This window comes from Lemur catta, chromosome 5 (genome assembly GCF_020740605.2).
Source record: "Lemur catta isolate mLemCat1 chromosome 5, mLemCat1.pri, whole genome shotgun sequence".
Lineage (NCBI taxonomy): Eukaryota > Metazoa > Chordata > Mammalia > Primates > Lemuridae > Lemur > Lemur catta.
This window is the reverse complement of record NC_059132.1, coordinates 1,298,489-1,320,247: the sequence shown is the minus strand read 5'-3', so window position 1 is coordinate 1,320,247 and position 21,759 is coordinate 1,298,489. Positions and strand designations below refer to the sequence as shown.

The 21,759-nt window shown below is 47.9% G+C and overlaps 4 protein-coding genes and 1 long non-coding RNA gene across 8 annotated transcripts in view; 3 read left to right on the top strand and 2 right to left on the bottom strand.

The window, feature by feature from the left end:
* Positions 1-7,146, top strand: part of AFF4 (AF4/FMR2 family member 4) — a 57,170-nt gene extending 50,024 nt beyond the window's left edge. For both annotated transcript variants that reach the window (XM_045550775.1, XM_045550776.1), the window contains one exon: positions 1,388-7,146. In XM_045550775.1, coding sequence (XP_045406731.1) covers positions 1,388-1,515 — 128 coding nt within the window. In that variant the 3' untranslated portion in view covers positions 1,516-7,146. The remainder of the gene's footprint in view (positions 1-1,387) is intronic.
* A 511-nt stretch (positions 7,147-7,657) lies between these two features.
* LEAP2 (liver enriched antimicrobial peptide 2) lies at positions 7,658-8,587 on the bottom strand. The gene is made up of 3 exons (XM_045550778.1): positions 8,479-8,587; positions 8,172-8,311; positions 7,658-7,930 (listed from the first exon to the last, which is right to left on the bottom strand). Exons 1-3 carry the CDS (start codon positions 8,536-8,538, stop codon positions 7,894-7,896), a joined length of 237 nt encoding a protein of 78 aa, XP_045406734.1. The 5' UTR covers positions 8,539-8,587; the 3' UTR covers positions 7,658-7,893.
* A 290-nt stretch (positions 8,588-8,877) lies between these two features.
* LOC123637760 lies at positions 8,878-12,728 on the top strand. The gene is made up of 3 exons (XR_006735053.1): positions 8,878-9,194; positions 11,502-11,685; positions 11,868-12,728. It is a non-coding gene; the product is annotated as an uncharacterized LOC123637760 (long non-coding RNA).
* A 997-nt stretch (positions 12,729-13,725) lies between these two features.
* On the bottom strand, positions 13,726-14,964 carry LOC123637759 (cytochrome b-c1 complex subunit 8). Of its 3 annotated transcripts, none has more exons than XM_045550774.1 (3): positions 14,854-14,964; positions 14,542-14,708; positions 13,726-13,931 (listed from the first exon to the last, which is right to left on the bottom strand). In XM_045550774.1, the coding sequence occupies exons 2-3, from the start codon at positions 14,693-14,695 to the stop codon at positions 13,837-13,839; spliced, it is 249 nt and encodes an 82-aa protein (XP_045406730.1). In that variant the 5' UTR covers positions 14,696-14,708; positions 14,854-14,964; the 3' UTR covers positions 13,726-13,836. The 3 variants fall into 3 exon arrangements, with proteins under 3 accessions (XP_045406730.1, XP_045406728.1, XP_045406729.1); XM_045550772.1 differs by having other exon boundaries at positions 14,832-14,939; XM_045550773.1 differs by having other exon boundaries at positions 14,845-14,937.
* A 1,263-nt stretch (positions 14,965-16,227) lies between these two features.
* On the top strand, positions 16,228-20,769 carry GDF9 (growth differentiation factor 9). Its single transcript, XM_045550771.1, is given in 3 exon segments — positions 16,228-17,386; positions 19,445-20,085; positions 20,087-20,769. Coding segments are annotated over 3 exon segments (1,359 nt in total). The 5' UTR covers positions 16,228-16,989; the 3' UTR covers positions 20,408-20,769.
* Positions 20,770-21,759: the final 990 nt, after the last annotated feature.

Here is a 21,759-nt window from a genome sequence, read left to right as displayed (position 1 = left end):
CAAGTTCAGTATTGTAGGTAAGAATGTCTCCAGGTGGTGCTCTCAGTTTCCTGTGGCGCCCTGGTAGGAGGCATGTAATGATTATCCCTCTTTGGTGACACTCAGTTTGCTCGGTAGATTCAGTCAGGGAATATCAGCCTGATTGGTTTGATGTAAGATTCCCTATTGCACTTTCACTTAAGTATCCATTGATGACGATTGCCTGTGTCCGTTATTATATTAGGAAATAGAAAATCTGTCAGGAATTTTCTAGTCTGACATTCCTTCTGCATTTAATAGCTGGAATTTTGTAAAGGAGAGCCTTCTCTCCTCAAGTGTTTGGTTATTTCCTCCTTTGTTTGCATAGCATGAAATCTTTATCCTGAGAATGACCCTTTTTCCTCTGCGCATCTAAAAACCCTCTTCTTAGTCCTTCATCCCTCTATCTGCTCCCCAAATTACACTGGGATCACATCTTAGGGTATTGTTTCCCCTCCTCTACTCAGGGGTAGAGCCTTTCACATGTACACCAGCCTATATTTATTCATGTAGGAGGAATCCGTTTATTTCTATCTCTTAAATCTTTAAACTACTGTCATGGGATTTAGTTTATCGGTGGTACATGGCATATGGCCATAGCTGAAAGGTTGGGTACTGGTTGGCTGTCCTAAATATCTAACCTCACAGGGGCTGTTGTGGGAAACATGCAGAGAACATCTTCCCTTTTGTATCACTTGCTTCTTATACAAAAACAATACACAAAATGTTTTGAGGATCAAATAGTACATTGTGGCACTAGGTCTTCATTTTAATGATGTTAATGGCGGCTGGGCGCGGTGGCTCACGCCTGTAATCTTAGCACTCTGGGAGGCCGAGGAGGGAGGATCGTTTGAGCTCAGGAGTTTGAGACCAGCCTGAGCAAGAGCGAGACCCCGTCTCTACTAAAAATAGAAATAAATTAGCTGGACAACTAAAAATACAGAGAAAAAATTAGCCGGGCATGGTGGCGCATGCCTGTAGTCCCAGCTACTCGGGAGGCTGAGGCAGAAGGATTGCTGGAGCCCAGGAGTTGGAGGTTGCTGTGAGCTAGGCTGATACCACAGCACTCTAGCCTGGGCAACAGAGTGAGACTCTGTATCAAAAAAAAAAAAAATGGCATAATGAGAATTTATAATTTCCATCAGTGGAATTCTTGTTCATACATTCTGTTTAAATGTTGAATGACTTAGGGAATAAATATAACTTGAGAGACCGTGGAGGATTTGTTCTAAAACATGGACAGTAATCATGTCAGTGTGGGAGGGAGTGTTTTTTACTTCATATGAATGCTATACAGTCTATACTCAAGATTTTAGAGCAGTGATTCAAAAGAATATGCATCATTTAACAAATATTTTTGGTTTTCTAGAATTCTTTGCTGAACTGGATAAAGTAATGGGCCCTCTCATCTTTAATGCGAGCATTATGACAGATCTAGTTCGTTACACTCGACAAGGACTGCACTGGCTTCGCCAGGATGCCAAGTTGGTGTCTTGAACTGAACACATTCTCGTTGCCTCTGATTTTCTCCACAACACTGTGTCACACCACGAAGGAAAACTGCCATACCACGCCACCTAGTCGACACTAAGAATGAGGAATGGTTTTCTCCTCCTTGGTTAATGTCTCGTGTCAATTGGCCCCTTTAATATTCCCAGTGTGAAATTATTTAAATGCTTTTAAATCTGCAGCACATTGACAAGATGGTTTCAATGATCTATAATAAGATTGAAATACCAGTTGCAATTCATAACTAATCAATTGAAATTCTATTTATTTTAATTTTTTTAAGTTCCCAGATTGGGGCTAGTTTAAAACTTAGTTACTTGTGCCTATAAATTTACTTTGTTGAATATTTAGCATACATTTAAAGTAGGCATTTTTATTTATATACTTTGGGAGCTTTGTTACCTAATAATGTCATTGTGGTAGCTCTTATAAGAGTAAGAATTGGTTCACCTAAAATAAGGACATGTTCTTTCTACACCTACTACCTGATATTATTTGAAATCTTAATTACAATTTTATTATTATAGTCTTTATGGTTAGTATTAAGGATATTCTTCTACATGTGAAAAATCACTTATATATATGAGAGGATGGCATTCTACATGGATGTAAAATGAAATGTGTCTGATTTGGTATGCATTATTTCAAAAACTGTGAATGTGTGTTAACACTACAGCAATCACAAGGTGACTATAATTTGCATTTAATGCGTTACAAAAGAGGGCAGGCAAACTGTGTAGAAGACGCATGTCATGTTGAATGGTTTCATAAAAGGACAATCTTGAACTGTATGGATTTTATTAAAACCATGTTTTGTTTTTTAAGAAATGGGATGTCGCTGTGTTGCCCAGGCTGATCTTGAACTCCTGGGCTCAAGCAAACCTCCCTCCTCAGCCTCCCGAGTAGCTGGGACTACAGGTGTGCACACTGTGCCCAGTTCACATGTCCCCTTTTGTTGCTAATCACGTGACACTTAATTTAAACAGAATAAGTTACTGTAGAAAAAAGGATGATCCAGCTCCCAAGGGTTGCTGCCTGTGTCTCTTTAATTGACAATGTTTGAAAGTTAAAACCTTTTTTAGATTTTTGTTTTCCTCATAGTGGATTGTGATGCTCTGATGTGAGCATGCAGTGACCGACATAGAAGTGGGCTGGAGCCTCGCTGTTCTAATGCCTGCTGTAGGGATGATGGATTTCTCCTTTTTAAGCCTATCTTGTATTTATTCCTTTTGTATTAAGAAGGCCCTCATCAGTGATGTATGTTTCTGATGGGATCAGAAAATTCACACTAGAAAAATACCTAACTTGGTTTAATGTGAGCTGTCTTGGGAAGGGGAGGGGAACAGGGGTAGAGCTTAAGAAGCCAGCTCTGTAAGAGTTGTATATCAAAGTACCTTTCCCTACAAGGTGCATATAGGAGTCAAAGGTAAGACGTTTACCCTCTATACTTTGTTTTTTAATGCCCCTATCATGTTTGGTGTGCCTTAAATCTTACCTTCAAATGAAGACTCTATGGATTGTTTACAGATGAAGTTTTACACTAGGACCAGATCGTCCATAACTGGTTGGTCTTCTACAGTAATAATGTTAAACTCTCTTCCTTTTAAATCTTCCTTTAGGATTACATAAAGTTTAATACTTTGAGAAAAGCTAATGCTTTGGTACATGACTTAGTCTAACCAATTGGGCAGTGCTGCTTCAAAAAACAATTTGTCCTTCTCCCCATTCCAAAAATAAACCTATCCAATCAGAAAACAAAGAGACGGCCCTACTGTTTGTAGGTGATTGCTCAGGCTTGAAGTGGGAAAGGGGGAGGAAGGGGTAGAAAAGCGCCAAGTCCAGTGGTGCGGTGAATCCTTTGTGTCTGAGTCTTTTCACACTTAGTTCTGCAGCCAGTGTGCTGTCCTTGTCCTGTGGCCTCATATTTATAGAGCTTAACTGTTTTTGTACCTCAAGTTGTTTCTACATATCATTGAAGATTGAGACCTACAAATTATGTTGAATTTAACCTTTTGCCCTTGGATAAATTGCCTCTGATATCTTTTTAATTTAATCTTAGTGTGTTCTAGAAATAGTTTTCCTTCAGAGGCAACTTCTCAGTGATCGTGATAGTTATTCAGTAAGAAGTAACTGTTGTTAAGCAAGTACGTGTGTGTCCTGTCCTCTGATTTCTCTGACTCTGATTCCTTAATTTGCAGTGATGTCTTAGAAACGGAAACAGTATCCTCTGGACTTTTAGACTCAGCGACAGCCAGTGGGGCATCTCTGGGTTCTGGTGTGTTCTAGTCTCTGTGTCCTGAAAGGCAGCAGGAGCATCTCTCGGGTCACACTGGTACTTGGTTAAAGCGGAGTTTCCTGCGTGTTTTTGGTGCTGCTCTGTAAGATATTTCTCTTTAAACCGGTGTTAATTCTTGGAGAATGAATTTTTTAAGCTTTTCATTGTGGAGGGTTTTTCCCACAACATAGTAAGGGGCGGTGGATCGAAGCCCTGTTCTAAACAATTGAATTTTCAGTGTCAAAGCTGTGGAAATGCCACTCCCTCTCCTCGTCTGTCCCCTAGATGCTCTGTGTCGTGTGTGCTCCAGCACAGACTTCGGTCTCCTCCACAGGTGACCATTCCTCCCTCCTCAGTCGGCGTCCTCAGTGTTTTCTAACCATTTAAAACTGAATTTGACAAGTGGCTAAAATCTTAACTTAGTCTGAGACTTGTACTTACTATATAGTTAATTACAGAAATAGCAACTGTTTTAACAATTACTGTTGCCTGCTCTTTACGACCACACTTGTGTGCCAGGAGGCAGCATCCTGCACATCGGATTCTACAGGCAACCAGCGGCCCCACTGTGGTGGGTGAGGTTGTCCCAGTGGTCTCACCTGGGCTGGGCTGCGGGGGCGCCCCCGCCAGGTGATGCCGGCTCTCACAGCGCAGCCCCGGCTCCAGTCTGGCCGGAGAGCATCCGGCCCACTCCTTGCCTCAGTGCCCCCTTTTCTGGGCAAGTAGCCAAGAAGTGACTCCACAAGCAGTGAGCACTTCAGATAAATTTACAGCTGTAGCTGCCGAAGAGTGGGCCAGGCTGACCCCACTGAGTTAATCCCCCAGTGTCGTGTGTGCGCGCGCGCCCACACACGCCCGTGCTGCTGGGGGCTCTGGCACCGGTGGGTCCATGGGCGTCTGGGCTGCACTTGGAGTGTCACGCTTGTGGCTTTACTAGATTCACTGTTTTCTTAAAATTGTTGTTCGTTTCTTTTCATTCAGAGTTTAAGCAGCTAGATCAGACAGCATCATTTTGTATTTAATGACAGAAACTTTGGTACATTAACTTAGTGAACGAGCTTGCATCATTGAAGCAAGAGCCTGCGAAAGGCACCCGATAGAAATGGAAAGGCAGGCTCCGGAGGCCAGGGCTCTGGGGTTGCAGGGCAGCCGGTGCCTGTCCCCGTCACTGACGCCCGGTTACGCAGAGGGGGTACACTGGGCACTCTCAAGGTGTGAGGGTATGCAGCTTTGGATCTTAGAATTATGTACACATACACACTTTATATATATGTATGTATGTATGAAAACATGAACTTAGTTTGTCAAAAACGTGTGTGTTTAGTATTTTAGCTTAGTGCAACTATTTCCACATTATTTATTAAATTGATCTAAGACACTTTGTTGTTGACACCTTGAACGTTTATGTTCAGGGGTGCAATGTGTATTCCCTTAGATTGTTGAACCTTAATTACTATGATTTGTAGTAAAATAACTTTAAAGTATATTTGAGCCCTTCTGTAGTGTAATAGGGCTCTTACAGGGTGGGAAGGATTTTAATTTTCCAGTTGCTAATTGAACAAAATGGCCTCATTGTGTATTTTGATTTGTAGGAGTTTGTGTCTGGGTTCCAGGAACATCTACTGGGGATGATGTTCCTTAAAAACCCTGAGTAACTGGGGAGCCCGAGCGTTTCCGTCTGTGCAGGCTCCTACAGCTCACATTCCCTGATACACGGAACACAGGCTTCATTGTCGCGTTCTGTAAGGTGTGGCGGAGAGGCAGACTCGCTTTGTACATCTAAGGTTGCTATTCAGTAAAGGCAATTAAAGAGCTAATTATTGAATGCCTTGGAACATGTAGTGACAAAAGACCAAATTCTTCATGTTTGTGAGCATATCTTCACATGTTTGCTAATGGAGAAATTCGTTTTAAACTTCTAGACCCTAAAGCCAAGCTAGCAAATGACAGGAAATAAATTCTCAGTAGTTGGTAAGGTGAATGCTAATCTTGCTAAACTCCTATTCACATGAAACCCTGTGGTTAATTAAAAAGAACTTGCTATCTCCAGAAAAGGGAGAAAGAGTAACAGTCTCCTAATGGAATTTGGTCCCAGAATGGGGTGTTGCAGGTAAGTCTACGCCAGCCTTAGCGATCTGTAAGCATCGGACGGTAGCAGCCTTAGTGGTCACCACACCAGGAAGTTGACTTTCAGGGACGTCAGCATCGGCTTCTCCTTGCCACCATTGCTCAGCTAAGCGTAACTTTTGCTGTTCTTAAAACAAAAACAAAAAACAAAGCTTTCTAAATGAATGTGGAAAAGCTCCTACCCAGAAATTCTAGTAATACTTAGTTTTGACCTCTTACTGCTTCCACGTGGGGTTTCTTTTCAGCTTTTAACCATTGGGATTTTCTACCTGCCGTGTTCCTCTCTGGAAAATACCTATTTGGAAATGCTGCCTTTCAGATCAATGCCGTGGTTCTCCATGCTTGTTGGGTTCGTTGTTGCTGTTCAAGAAATGTCCCCATGTTCCACCTGCATGCACACACCTGGCAGGTCACTGACGTTGCATTCAGCAGTGCTGGGGGGCTCACCAACAGAGCTGGCCCGGCCGACGGTGCCCTTGCAGGCCAGCGGTGTGCTTGGTAAGCACAGTTAGGAAAATTTCTGTCTAGCCTCCGTTTCGAATGGTTTTAGGAAATTTTGTATATGGAGGATGGAAATACTTATATATTTATTGAAAATCCTTTTATCTTATTTGACATTAAAATTGTTTGGTAAATAATGGTTTGATACTTGGGGAGGGTTTTGGAGGGAAGGTAAAGCCGCCAATCAATTAAAAGCCTGTTGGTTCTGCAGAAAGGTGCTGTTCATGACTGATAGGATGCCTTTGCTTTGTACATGATCCAGAGCTTTCTTTCACGTTTCTTTTACCCAAAATATTTAGGCATCTGACATTTTTTAACCAAAATTTCAATTATATACTGTGATTTTTATTTGTTGCAATACATTAAAATTTCAGAGGTACTTTGGGGTTCAAAAGCTAGGATTTCTCAGTCAGTACGTGCATTTCTCATAATAAAGCTGTTAATGGTGAGCAAAGTATTATATACTAACTAGATTTTTCCACATCTGTATAGTATATTATATGTATTTTGTGGTATTGAAATTATAGAAAGTTTAGAGTGTCAAACATGCGTTTAATGTGTATTTTTAAACAAATTTATGGCAATTAAAATATTTGGAGACAAGGGTATCACATTTCAATTTGTAAAGATCTTTTTAACTCTACTGTGTCATTAAGATGCTTTGTATAATGCCAAACCATAGCTGGAGAAACTAAGTTTAATAAATATCAAATAGATTTTCTGTATTAAAGTTTATGAACACTGTGCTCTCTACACTTCTTCAACTCCTACTTTGCCCCTTTTTGTGCAGCTCCTGTTTTGTATCTGAGGGTCCGGTAGCATACTCTTCTTTAAAAGTCTGGTCCCACCAGCCCAGGTCTTGTTTTCTGACTACAGACATTCTGAACTCGCTGGCCAGGGGTCCTTGTGCAAATGTCAGAATTTGCTCTGCTCCAACAGAGATCTCAATTCCATGTTGGTGTTCGTGGGGGCTTGAGCCTTTATAGTTTTATTAAACTAGATTTTTTCCAGGTCTGCCTTAGGTTGAGACAGTCACAGACAAACTTGGGCACATCATTAGGGGGCAGGTGCCAACCTCGTCCCTCTTAGGAACTCGCCACAGCTGTCGCCAAACTCCCTCTCACCACCCTTTCCAGATTGAGACGCTAACAGCGTTATTGGGCAATGCTGGTTTTTTCTGTAATGTACAGAGTGAACCCTTCCCCTCAAAGCTTGATCCCAGACTGCTAAAATTTCAATTTGAGACATTTAATAATATCCATAGAAAAATAAACTCTAAATTGACAAGTTTATCCACATATCAACATTTTAAGAAGAAATGGAGACTTATTTAAAGCATACGTCTGTCTTTAAATATTAAAAACACAAGATTGCTTCACTTATGGGTCTCCAGGCAAAGTGCAGTTAATCAACGTTCCATAGAATGGAGCATTGTCGCGGGCGCTGCTGTCGTGGTGTGTGCGTCATTCCTGGGCCACGCTGAGGGAGCAGCGTCTCTTTCTAGCGGAAGAGAAAAGGTGGTTTTTAGTGGGGTCTGGGAGCGACCAGGGCCACCGCGGCTGCGTTTCCTTCTCTGCTTGATCTGCCCAGTCTCAGGGAAAACCAAAGAAAGGATCGGTGCGGTTGTCTCATGGTACCCGCGTAGAGCCGTTCTTGGCTCTTAACCGCTAAGGATTCTCCGTGGAGCCGCCAGCCTGAGACCCGGCCCCCCGGCCCGCTCCACCCTGAGGTCCGCGGGTACCTGCACAGCCTGGTGATGCACTCAGACTCGTCCCGGCAGGAGGCTCCGATGGGCCTGAGGGAAACGCTTCTCCAAAATGGGGTCATTCTCCGTGGCCTTCTTTTCACTGGACTCAGCTCTGATATTGGGTTACCTTCTACCTGTAGGGGCAAGACGGATTCACCCCAGATAAGGCAGGGTTGACACCGTGCACACCGCGGGTGGGTGCTGCAGACTCAGCACAGGGACATTCCTCAGAACCGAGTCGGGCCTCAGTTTCCACTTACAGCCCCACCGGCCCCCAGGCCGCACGCACGTCCGCCCTTACCTGGCCCAGCAGCAGCAGCAGGCAAACCATGAGCACTGCGCAGAGCTTGAGGTGCCACATCTTGACTGAGGGAGGGTGATGGAGCCTCAGAGGCAGGGCCAGTTCCCACCTCCGTTTATAAACTGGCACCACCTCTTGCGTGGTTGCCAGGTGAGATGGGGGCAAAGTTTATGTTTGTCATCAGGATGGATTTAATAAGTTAATGTCTACCAGAGGAGCGAGTTCAGCGGCCGCCTTTCAGCCCCGTTGTGTTTACCGATCCCCCATCGGGACTTGGAGTGACTGGGCTGCCGGCTGGGACCTTTTCAGCCATTTTGCCATAAGTCAGCACTGGCCCCCTTCCCTGAAGGCCACGTGAACCCACTGAGGGAGGCCAGGCAACTGGCCACATTTCTATTCCAAAATAGCTCAGTGAGATCACGCTAATAAAAATAGAATTCTAACAAGGAAGTCTTCAGAAATACCGTTGACCTCTTTCAGCCTTGTGTGGGAAAGGAGCGCTGATCAGCTGGCTAAGGCCCTTGCCTGCTTCCTGCGGGAGGATGCTCCCACAGACGGGCCGCAGCGCCCAGATCTGCGCTTGCACAGAGGGACTGTGCCCTGGTTATCTGCACCTGGCCGTCACCCTGGTAGAATGAACACCCAGCGTCTGCCCTAGCTGCCCTCTCACAAGGCCAGGGCCATAAGGACCCATGTGGGACTCGCCTGAGTCGCAGGTGAATTGAATGAATGATTACAAGTTGGCTTTTGCTTCTTGTGTGAGTGGGGAGGTGGTAGGACCTCCTAACTTAGTGGGAGAGCTTAGGACTTTGGGAGTCCTCAATAGTGACAATATTATAAATAATAAACTGGGCTGTCTTCCCAGTAGCTGAGCGGGACCTTATCAGAGCCTTTCCTTCCACACCCTCAGGGGACCAAGCACAGGGCTGAGATGTCTTCAAAGCGCCAAACATTCATCAGTTTAGCTGGGAATTACTGCAGATTTCTAGACCAAGGGAGGACATGTGTCTACACCATGAGTAGTTATAGGTACTCATTAAATGACATGAGTTTGAGGGGAAAGGTATGAATTTTGAGTAAGGGGATTCATGGGGCTTTATAGTCTTCCTGTCACCTGGAAGGATAATAAGCCAAGTCAAATGCCTCTGTGCCTGGCGTCTCCCTGACAACATGGCTGACACCCTTCCCAAGGCCCTTCCTGTCACCACAGGTTGGACACTGGGTAAGAGCCTCCTGCTCCTTTCCCGCAGGGACAGTGGATGGGAGGCAGCACAGCTGAAGGTGGGACAAGGTGGTCACCAATCCCCGCAGGGCAAGTAGGGGGAGCTTCTTGCCAAGGGAGAGGGGATGGTGTGACGGACCTCAGAGCTGGGGCTGTGCAGATGTGACTCCACAGAACTGACTGTCCTGGCTCTAGTCCTCCAAGGACCATGGAGCCAGGCCTGGAGGGGGACACTACTCACTGATGGCACTTTGGGAACACCGAGAAGAGACCTATAATATATACCAAACCCAACTAACCAGTCCTGCACGTTCCAGACGCGTTAGCTGCTCTGCCCCTTCCCCCTGAGCTTGGGTACTGGACGGTCCCAGATAGGGGCCTAACCGGGAGCTTTTGCAGGGTGGGGGAGAGGCTATGCAGTGACCTAGTGAACACTGGGTAAGAACACACATGTGATTAGATAAGCAAAAGACTTAATGACGTGATGTCCTGGAGCCAGCTGGGTCTGTGGACTCAGTGCCAGCCTTCCCTTAGCCAGCCTGGAATGACATGGCAGATGGGATTTGGAAACTGCTCCTCCAAAAGATGGGTACATCTTGTTCTCCATTTCTGCCGTCTGGCACTCCAAGCAAAATCAGCCTAGTCTTTTGCGTTAATTTGTAAAGCCAGTACCATGGTCAAGGAAGGAGCCTAAAGCCCTGGGCCCCACACGTGGGGAGAAAAGAACCATCCATCCTCAGAGGCGCTAGGACACTGCAGAGCCCTTTGCGGGTCCAGCCTCTGTCTTGCCACCCCCTTTCCCCAAAAGAAAAAGCCATTAGTTATTGTCTGTGGAAGGAACCACTGTTAGGGAAAGTATTTCAGCATATGTCTACGTGAACTTTGTAGTTACTTCATTTAAATAAAATATGGAGCAAGAATCAAACTTACAGAAGCAAAGAATCATCCAGGCAGCACTTAGCTAGACTGGCAGCAGTTGTCCCCAGCCATCCCACACTTTTTTTTTGAGACAGTCTCACTGTCGGCAGGGCTAGAGTGCTGTGATGTCATCACAGCTCACAGCAACCTCAAACCCCTGGGCTCAAGCGACCTTCTTGCCTCAGCCTCCTGAGTAGCTGGGACTACAGGCAGAGGCCACCACCCCTGGCTAATTTTTTCTACTTTTAGTAGAGACGGGGTCTCGCTCTTGCTGAGGCTGCTCTGAACGATCCTCCCGCCTCGGCCTCCCAGAGTGCTAGGATTACAGGCGTGAGCCACCGCGCCTGGCCATCCCATACTTCTTGATAGACTATGAAGGCCTATTCCTGAAATTAAGAAAAAAAATGTTCTCTGCAATTAAGCATTTTGCTGAATGAATAAACATATAACTACATGCTCCTTCCACCAGCAGCAAGACCTAAGCAGCCTTTAACAGTCCAGCCGTAGGAGAAAGAATGCTCGGCTGGGAGGCAGGAGCTTAGGGTCTATGCCGTGCGACCACAGGCCAGCCCTGCCCACCCTTGGGCTTTAGTCTCCTGTTCTATCACCGACATGGGAGTAGGTCTCAGGCCTCTCAGGCACTGACATTTGGGGGTTCAAATGATTAATTTACAAGAAGAAAATGAGACTGAAGCAGGTTTGATAGCTGAGAGCTTGGCAAGTCTGGATACAAATCCCAGGGATTTTTGCTTCTGAGTTAAGTGCCTAGGATGAAACAGGAGAAAGAGGGCGTAGATACATGAGCAGCTGTTTGAAACACATTCCAGGCAGAGATCATTAAGACTTCGCAGTAATTGGAAACTTTTTTGTTGCCCCTGAGCAGGAGGTGGCTAATGAAAGATGAAAGAGTCTGAAATGGAGAAACTTCTCCTGGTAAAATTTCAACAAAGGGTCAAAGTGTATTTACTTTTTTGCTGGCTGGAACTGGCAGACTTCGGGGCCTGCATCTTGGGGAACTATGTTGGCAAACTGCAGAGAGCTCCTTTCGCCAGGCTCTGCAGCCCATAGTAAGTCCTTGTGCGGGCAGGAGCATGGGAGAACGAAGGGTTGGATGGAGCGCGTGGTTGTGCCAGGGTAGCAGGTGAAGGAGCCACGCCCAGGGCTGGAGGCTGCAGGTGGACGGGTTTTAGGCACTGAGGCCCACAGCAGCTGTCCTGCCTTACAGGCTTACGCAGGTTCTCCTTTGCAGATTTCTGCAACTAGAATGGTCCCTATGATGATCCCAGATGCCGTATCATGTACGGGAGCGCTGAGCCAGGACAACTCACGCGTTCCACACTTGCTGCCTCAGCAGCCCTGCTACACCGGTGCGACCTAGCCCCCAGGCTTGAAGAAGGAAGCCCCTTGATGAGAGACAGGCTTAAGTCAGCCTTTAATTCTAGCCACAGAAGTTCTGCACATCAAAGGCTTACAGCAGGCTTCTCAGTAGAGCTCTCCTGGAGCAGAAAGGATTCAGATCAACAGGCTCAATGCCTAGTCTGAGCTGAGAAAGGGTGTTTGATTCTCTTGAGCTGGCGTCTCCAAGGGAGTCAAACCAGGGAGAAATAGCGTAAGGGTAAAACAAGACCAGGAAGATGAGAGTGGGTGGCTACCTGCCTAGGAAGCTTGGAGCAAAGATCAGAAAGACCCTGAGAAAGACAGGGGCCTGTCAAAGCAGTGGTCCTGCCCTGGCCTGTGACCCTTTTGAAGCTGTGCAAGGTAAGGATGGGTCCACAGTTTCCATCAGATTCTCAAAGGACTCTATGACCCAAATGTTACAAGACCTGGGAATAAATCTGGACGAAGAGGCAAACAGGAAAATTGGCCTGTCTACAGGGGGAGGCAGGGAGTCTTCCTCAGACCACGGCCCTCTCTTAAGCCTCTCCCACCTTGCTAGACACACAGCACTCATTTCAGCCCCACAACCCGAGAACTCTGTGTTAACATTTCTATTCCATGGACGAGAAACTTATGGCTCAAGAACGGAGGTTTCTTGCCTGTGTCACAGTGAGGACGTGACAGTTCAAGGGAATGGGCCCAAGATTATAACACTCAGCACCTCCCTCCCCACCATCCAGCCTCAAAATTAAAGCAATTTATCTTACAGATTTTTTTTTTTTGTTTTGAAATATCATACTTTGGGGTCTTAAAAGGCCACAGCAACCATTAGAAGTAAAGATACAGAAAGCTGTTGCTAACAGGAAGTATCCTTAGCAGAAAGTTTTAAAACTGGATCCCAGATTCCATCTCATGTCGTGCACAGGAGCACCGAGCTGTGACAACTCCCCACATTCCACAGCCCACTGCCTCAGCGTCCCCGCTGCAGATGAGATCCCTGCCCCAAGCTTAGTCTTCGTAAGGGACTAGAATAACATTGCCAACCACATCAGCTCCGTGAAGGGGTTACCTTTTCTACTAAAACGATAATACAAAGGCTCTAGAGCACAAGTGAACTTTCTCGAAGGGCCAAAGGAAGTATTTGAGGCTCTACGGACCACATATGGTTAAAACCATTGCTGGCTCCCTGGTAAGAAAACAGAACACTGCCGTAGAGACCAAGGGGGTCACCTCATCCCTGCTGCAGCCCACTCGAGCTCGGGCCGGGGCAGGCTGCCCTCGGAGGAAAGGCAGCTGGACATGTGCACACTTCGGTGCACGACTCCACTGTTCACTGCTGTGTGATTTTGGGCAAATTACTTAACCTCTGTGCCTGTTTCCTCATCTGAAAAATGCGTATAATGATACTTCAAGGGTTGTTGTGAGGTGTAAAAGAGTTCGTTTGTATGGCTAAGAAGAGTACCTGACAGTAATTACAACATAGTTACTAGACTTTATTGTAACTATGGGAGCAGAGGGCCACACACCAGTCCTCCCCACAGCCCAGGCCACCCCCAGCGGCCGCAGCTACGTTCTGCAGGTTAGAGAACTCTAACAGGGTGAACTGTATTCCTTCAAAACCTCAAGACTGGGGAAAACTTCAGGACTCCCGCTGCGGAGGGGGCTTCGAGAACTTAAGTAACAGCAGTCACACCAAGGATTCTGCTCACAAAAATGCACAATCACAACCGTCCTGCCCATACAAGTTTATTGTGTCTTCAAGACACTGCAACGCAGACTCCTCTCCCGGAGAAGAACCTTCCAGATTTCAGAGACAGGGAACCGTCATCCCGATGAGGTGCTCATTTGTCGTTTTCATAGGCAGCTGGATTCTTCCTCTTGGATTTCTCGAACTCCTGGGTCCCCCATGTGTAGATGAGGTAGGCCACTACAAACGCTGCAAAAATCAGAAGCGCGAGTCAGCAGTGGCCGTGCGTGTAAGACACGTGAAAGACGAGGCCTCGGCGCCCTTTCCTGACTCACCCCGGTTCCGCCCTCCCCTCCAGTTCTGCAGAAACCACTGGGTCAAGAAGGGCCACGTGATACCCCCACGTCATCAAAACAAAGGGGTCCCCCAGGAACTCGTGTCGCCAACTCTTCCCCATCTCTCCCCTGCGGCACACTAATCTTTAAGGTAAATAACTGAGATAAAATTCACATGACATAAACTCCATTTTAAAGTGTCCACTCAGTGGTTCTTGGCCCGCTCACGAGGCCCTGCAACTGCCGTCCCCGTCGGGTCACACTGAAACCATGTCGCCGCACGGAGCGGATACGGATGACCTCAGAGAAGACGCTGGAGTCGCCCGAGCGATCTGAGGCCAGTCATTTCGGTTCCGTGACTCAGTTTCCCCGGGAGACGGGGAGGGTGTTGCGACTAGCACAAGGCTGTCAGGAATATCTAGCGAGAAAGGCGTGCCCGGCAAGTCGCCCAGCGCCCAGCGCGGGGACCGCGGCCGCCGCCACCGCCCAAGGGAGCCCCGCCGCCCGCCGGGCCCGGCACTCACGCGGCGCCACGCGCAGGGCGGACGCCCGGATGCGGCGCAGCGCGTTGGGGATCCCGTTGGTGAAGTAGTGCGGGAAGGCGCGCTGCTCGAACGGGGACAAGCTGTAGGTGATCACATGCCGCATCCGCGTCAGGTGCCCAAACTCGCGGCCCATCGTGGCGGCGGCCCTGCGGGACCGAGGGGCGGGGACGCGTCTGGCTCGGTTTGGGGACCGCGCGGGGACCGCAACCCCAGGGCCCGCCCGGCGCGGCTCGTCCTCCCCAGCCCGGGCGGCGCCCGCACCACCGCACCCCGCTCCCGCACCGGGGTCACCTCGCCCTCCACCGTCGCGGGAGCTCCCGCCTCCGTCCGTCACTTCCGGCGAGATCGGAAGCCGCTCTCGGAGGTCGGGAGATCGCTTCCGGGGGGACACCACTGTCCCGTCGCCTCCGGGGGAGACGCCCTCGGCCCCCGTTCTGGAGAGACGTGGCCGTGGCGGGTGGGCGGCGCCACGGAGGCCCCGCCTGGGCTGGGTGCGGCCGGCGGGGACGGCGCGGGCTTTGGGGAGGAGCGGCGCGTGCGGGGAGCGCCCCCGAGCCCCGACGCCGGCCACCCCCCGCCCGGCGACAGAACGCGAGGCTCTGTTGGGTCTTGACCAGTAGCCGAAAGGGGGCTCGGTTATTCTCAGGCCATCGAGGACGCCAGCACCAAAGGCAGGGACAGACCCAAGGCTGCTCTCGGCACCCTCCGTGTTGGAGTCCACCGGCGGCCTGGGGGCGCTCCCGAGGTCGGGTGCAAACGTCTCCTCAGGTTCAGCCACCAGAGTCATCACTTAATCGTCAAGCAATTGATTAATGCTGCGAGTGGTCGTAGGGCAGAGGCCAGCTCAGTAGCGGCCACCTGCCGCCCCCGTGGCGGGGCCGAGCCTCCCTGCGCCCCGTTCTCTCCGCGCCGGGGACAGGCGAGGAGCGTCGCGTGTGCTGAAGCGCAATCTGCGTGGAGACGCCGTCGTCCCGCTGCAGCTGGCTTCTCTGCCTCCATGCAGCGTCTGCACGGTTTGGTGGCACTGCCGGCCGCAGGCACTCGGGCTCAGCCCTGACTCAGCGCTTTGCGTGTTTGGTCGCGCTGCTCGCCAGCCGCAGGCCGGGGGGACTGGGCAGGCCGTGAACTCAGTAGTTTGCAAACATCCCTCAGTTTTATCAGTCTGGGTACTGCATAAACTGGTTTTATGTCGTGTACGACTATGGGTGTGGGTTGACTTCCAGCAAATAGTCTCCTTCGGGTGGCGCTCATTTCAGTTTTTCCTGGTGTACCTTTGCCTCGTTTTTCTAAACTGTAGGTTGGTCCGCAGTGGTGTTTACAACTAATTGATCACAATCAGTTGCAAATTCCTTTGTTCCTTCTCCACTCCCACTGCTTCACTTGACTAGCCTTAAAAAATATATATATATATATATAATATATGCACACACACACACATACATATATATATATATGTAATATCTGGCCTGGCCTCAGCTCCAAGGCAAGAACATAAATGCTCGTAACAGGTAAAGACAGAATAATACCATAGCAAGTTCTACCACCATTTGGGTGATTAATAAAAAATAAAGCATTCATTTATTTTATAACACCAGCAAACATCTCAAAACCTTTCAACCAAGGTATGTCTGGATAAGTATATAGACCAAAGTAAGGAAATCATGATATTATATTTTTACCCAAGGTTAAAGACGATGTCCTCTTCTTTCAAGCAGATTGCAAATACAATTGCAATATGCCAAGTACATAGTCTATATTAAGCCACCTGGGAGAACTTAGCTAACCTAACAGTTCTCTGCTCTCTGTAATTTCTATGCAATTGTGACTTTCTCTCACCCTTCAAGTCAACATGGAGTCAGTAATTATTCTAAGCACCTGGAACTGGGAGAGATGGTGAGGAGGAATCAAGAGGAAGAGTAAACCTAATACCAAAAATTGCATACCAACATCTGAGTATCATCATGAATAATTAGTTAGCTTTTCCACATGTCTTAGAAGTTCCAGCAAGCACCTAAGAAACATGGTAGGAATCCTAATTTCTCTCAGAAAAAAAATCAGAGGTTTTATTGTAATATCATTCCTCAGTTTCTCTTAGACTTTCAGCTACGTAGCCAGTCTGTTAGTATAATGATAATTTAACAGGTCTTAAGTAGATGCCTGGGGTGGGGAAAAGGTAGAGGAAAGCTAAATAACCAAATAAATCTGTGTCTAATGAGAGCAAATTGGCTAAATAGGGTGTTATCAGCTGTTTGATATAGAGCCGATAAAAATCATCTTCAGCTAGGCATCGTTGAGGCCTGATGACAGGAACAGTGCCAGTCCACCCACACACCTAAAATTTATTTAAGAGCCCAAGCTAGGGTCTTCCTGACTTTCAGGAAGAAGACTGGCATGGGGAAATGTGTTCCTCCCTAGTTCTTACAAGCCATGGCACTTTCCAGCAAATTCCTCCTTTGGTTTTGCTGTTCTGCCTGGCTGTGTGTTCCTAGTTGCCTTGGTTCTCAGGCTTCTAGGGGAGAAGCTCAGATTGCAGCTAGCGCTGAGTTGGAATCTGAGGCTGAGCCTTGGTCCTCGCCGCAGCCTGCAGATGGGAGCGACGGGTCTGGCCTCCTTCTCCCTCTTCTCAAAGTCCTGTCCGATGGGCGAGGTGGGGCACCTAGGCTGCAGCCAGACTCCAGAGCCTTGCGCTACATGAAGAAGCTCTATAAGGCATATGCCACTAAGGAAGGGATTCCCAAATCCAACAGAAGTCACCTCTACAATACTGTTCGGCTCTTCACCCCCTGTGCCCAGCACAAGCAGGCGCCTGGAGACCAGGTGACAGGTGTGTAGGAGAGCGGTTAACTGAGTGGGGGGGAAATGATAGAAGATGCTGCATTTCAGTTACAGAAAGGAGCGGGCCTTAGCTCCTTGAACTGCATTGTATTTTGCTTGGTGCTCAATATCCAACTGAAGCAAATCTGGTGCTCAGTCTTACTGTTTCCTCCTAATGCCGTCAGTGGCCAAAGTGGGCTAATGTGATAGAATTTTAAAGCTATGCGAGACTTAATGGCTTTGGAAGGCCGAGGCTGGAGGTTAACATCTCTTTCCATTCTACCAAGCTGTTGGCTCAGAAACGTGCCTAAGGCCGGGCGCGGTGGCTCACGCCTGTAATCCTAGCACTGTGGGAGGCCGAGGCGGGCGGATTGTTTGAGCTCAGGAGTTCGACACCAGCCTGAGCAAGAGCGAGACCCCGTCTCTACTAAAAATAGAAATAAATTATCTGGCCAACTAAAATATATATAGAAAAAATTAGCCGGGCATGGTGGCGCATGCCTGTAGTCCCAGCTACCTGGGAGGCTGAGGCAGTAGGATCGCCTAAGCCCAGGAGTTTGAGGTTGCTGTGAGTTAGGCTGATGCCACGGCACTCACTCTAGCCTGGGCAACAAAGCAAGACTCTGTCTCAAAAAAAAAAAAAAAAAAAAAAAAAGAAATGTGCCTAAAATATCTCTTATAGCTATTGATGTGCTTTGTTAATCAGCACATTTTCTCCTTGTTTGTTGCTTTCTGTGAGGGGAAAGCTTAAGTCCCCATGTGGAACAGTGGGTCCTTACAAGAACAAAGTGTTAGTCAGCACTTGGACTCGGCAGCTTGGTGTCTTGTATGTGTGAGAGAGGACCCTGCTTTAAAAATCCTAAACTCACTAGCTTATGACTTAAAAATCATTATAGGCCCGGTGCGGTGGCTCACGCCTGTAACCCTAGCACCCTGGGAGGCCAAGGCAGGGGGATTGTTTGAGCTCAGGAGTTCAAGACCAGCCTGAGCAAGAGCAAGATCCCGTCTCTACTAAAAATAGAAAGAAATTATATGGACAGCTAAAAATATATAGAGAAAAATTAGCTGGGCATGGTGCCGCACACCTGTAGTCCCAGCTACTCAGGAGGCTGAGGTAGAAGGATCGCTTATGCCCAGGAGTTGGAGGTTGCTGTGAGCTAGGCTGACGCCACGGCACTCTAGCCAGGGTGACAGAGTGAGACTGTCTCAAAAAAAAAAATTTAAAAAGTGAAAACAAAAAATCATTATAACCCAGCAGGGCGGGTGTGGCTGTGTAAAACCCTTCCTCCTTCCTCAATATCTTGTTTTAGTATAGTGGGTTTACAGCATCTGTTTTCAATCTCAAATGTTCTAAATTAACTCGGACAATTAAGTTTTCTAATTGACTTCATTCACCAGGGCTTAGAATGTCGTCTTAACGAGACTGATTAATGTTTTTTACGGTTTTCCCTCTAGAGTCTCTCAAAGAGAAAAATACCTTCCTTATTAGTTTCCTCTGTTTGGAGCAAATTATTAAGAATGAAACTTCAGGCCGGGCGCGGTGGCTCATGCCTGTGATCCCAGCACTCTGGGAGACTGAGGAGGGAGGATCGCTTGAGCTCAGGAGTTCAAGACTAGCCTGAGCCAAGAGCAAGACCCCGTCTCTACTAAAAATAGAGAAGTCAGCCAGGTGTGGTGTGCACCGGTAGCCCAGCTAATAGGGAGGCTGAAGCAGGAGGATCGCTTCAGCCCAGGAGTTTGAGGTTGCTGTGAGCTACAATGATGCCACTGCACTCTAGCCAGGGTGACAGAGCAAAACTCTTAAGAAAGAAAGAAACCTCAGAATATAATGATTCCTTGTTGCTTTAATTTACCACCAAATCTGTCTGGCTTTCTGGAGGTAAAATGTCCAGTGTGGTGCTGGGAATTAGTTATAGTCTTTATATATGAACCGCCCTCCTCCTCTTGAAGACTGAGGAAGTAGGGTGGGTGGAGAGGAGGGAGAAATAGTATGAAGTGCTAATTCCTTGACTTCCTGTGATGTTTGATTCCTATTCAAGCTCAACTGGTGGATCGTTTTTCTTCCCAGGAGCGCTTCCGGCGGTGGACCTGCTGTTTAACCTGGATCGTGTTACTGCTGTGGAACACCCACTCAAGTCAGTCTTGCTGTACACCGTCAACAACTCAGTTTCTTTTTCCTCTGCTGTTAAATGTGCGTGCAACCTGGTGATAAAGGAGCCAGAGTCTTCTGGCAAGAGTCTCCCTGGAGCTGCGCACTCCTTTACCTTTAACTCACGGTTTGAATTTGGCAAGAAACACAAATGGGTTGAGGTTGATGTGACCGCCCTCCTCCAGCCTCTGCTGGCCTCCAACAGGCAGATTCACATGTCTGCAAGTTTCACGTGCACGCGGGCCGGGCGGCAGCGGCCCCCGGCGCAGGAGGGTCGGGTCGACGTGGCTCTCGCGGCGCCGCCCGCGCTGATCTTGTACCTGAACGACACGGGTGCTCAGGCGCGACACGGCCCGTCCCCCGCGGACAGCGCCGGGCGGCCTTCGCAGGGTCCTGCCCCGCAGAGCAACCTGCCCGCCTGTCCCCGCGGGGAAGAGGCTGCCGAGGATGGGAGATTTTCCCGCCACCGGAGAGGTCAGGAAACCGTCGTCTCTGAATTGAGGAAACCCCTGGCTCCGGCTTCCCTCAACCTGAGCGAATACTTCAAGCAGTTTGTTTTCCCCCCAGAACGAGTGTGAGCTCCACGACTTCAGACTCAGCTTTCGCCAGCTGAAGTGGGACACCTGGATCGTGGCCCCGCACAGGTACAACCCTCGGTTCTGCAAAGGGGACTGTCCGAAGGCCGCGGGGCACCGCTACGGCTCCCGGGCCCACACCACGGTGCAGAACATCATCCACGAGACGCTCGACCCCTCGGTGCCCAGACCCTCGTGCGTGCCGGCCGAGTACGGGCCCCTGAGCCTGCTGACCGTGGAGCCCGACGGCTCCGTTGCTTATAAAGAGTACGAGGATATGATAGCGACTAAGTGCACCTGTCGTTAACGCGTGCTCCAAACTGCGACCTGGGGCCTGACAGATCCAGTGTCGTGTGCCTGTCCGCGCCTGCAGGAGGAAGCTCCGCGTGTCACATCTCAGTAAAATGCAGCGCACGTGGCACGGGACGGGCCTGCGTAGATGAGCACGTGCTGTGACAGCTGTCGGTGCAGAGGGATGAGGGCAGTTGTTGGCGCTGAACCTTTATTTCCTTTACTTTGAGTAGCTTTGAGTTTTTTTCCCTGGCCTTTTTTTCAGAGGAGTCTTATTCTTGATGGAAAAAAATTCTTAGCATAAATCTTAGAATTATAGCTATAAATAGACAATTCAGAGCACTATAGTCTTATTTAAGGGAAGAATAAATTCTTATCGATGGCATAAATTTTGTGTGTGTGTGTGTTTTATTAAAGATTGCTATAAATGATTATTTGGGGGAGAGAAGGGTATACAAGCCGGCCTTAGCTCAACTTTTGAATTTTGGTAGTAAATTCTTAGAGTAAAAGGGAAGCTGACTTCTCTAAATCCTGATGAAGTGAGATTTACTAGGACTCGGGTGTACCCAACACAACTCATTGCTGTCGTGTTTGTGTGATTGGTACGATTGATACACAGTATACTAATTCTGCTTATTAACTGGCACGTATAAAACAATTCACACAGAACAATGTAACACTTATCTCATTCGTTTAAAGTAAATCGCCTTGCAGATTTTTCTAAGAAAAGCTATGTTCAAGACTATTTAAATGTATTTTTTCCTTTACATATTTAAAACCTCTGACCTTACAGAAGGAAGCCAGGGAGGCATCTTTGTTTTGGTTCAGGTTTTTTGGGTTGTGTTTTGCTGACTTCCCTCCTCTCCTCTATTCTACCCGCAGCGGTGGTTTTCCGGGAGATCTCAGGCTGCTTCTGCTGAGCTGGCAGCAGTGACTGGAGTGTGTTATGGGCCTTGTGTGGCCAGTAGGGCTTGTCTGGGGGTTTTCAATCTGTCTCCTATTTATTCTGAGAGAGCCCTGGGCACAGTGGTGGGGCTTATGGGATGTTGTTTCAGAGTTTCTGAACCCTAATCTACAAACCGAAAGTAATTCCTAGATGCAAGAAGTACTTTTCATTCTTGTAAATGATCTTTTCTTGGTGCTATTTTTAACTTTATTAAATATTCACGTTCTATACAATTTAATGGTTTGTAGTATATTCATAAACATGAGACAGTATTGTCAATTTTAGAACATTTTCATCCCCTCAAAAAGAAACCCTGTACCCTTTAGCGATCATCCCCCTCTTCCCTGCCCCACGCAGCCCTAAGCAACCTCGAACCTGTCTCTGCAGATTTCCTTATTCTGGACTTCCATGTGAATGGAATC

Excerpts from the sequence above, each read along its gene's own strand:
- LEAP2 (XM_045550778.1), bottom strand. The coding sequence starts at position 8,538 with ATGTGGCACCTCAAGCTCTGCGCAGTGCTCATGGTTTGCCTGCTGCTG. Across the intron at positions 8,312-8,478 it reads TGCTGCTGCTGCTGGGCCAG|GTAGAAGGTAACCCAATATC; the intron begins GTAAGGGCGGAC and ends TTGCCCCTACAG. Across the intron at positions 7,931-8,171 it reads TGCATCACCAGGCTGTGCAG|AAAGAGACGCTGCTCCCTCA; the intron begins GTACCCGCGGAC and ends CTCTTCCGCTAG.
- LOC123637759 (XM_045550774.1), bottom strand. The coding sequence starts at position 14,695 with ATGGGCCGCGAGTTTGGGCACCTGACGCGGATGCGGCATGTGATCACC. Across the intron at positions 13,932-14,541 it reads CGCCCTGCGCGTGGCGCCGC|CGTTTGTAGTGGCCTACCTC; the intron begins GTGAGTGCCGGG and ends TGATTTTTGCAG.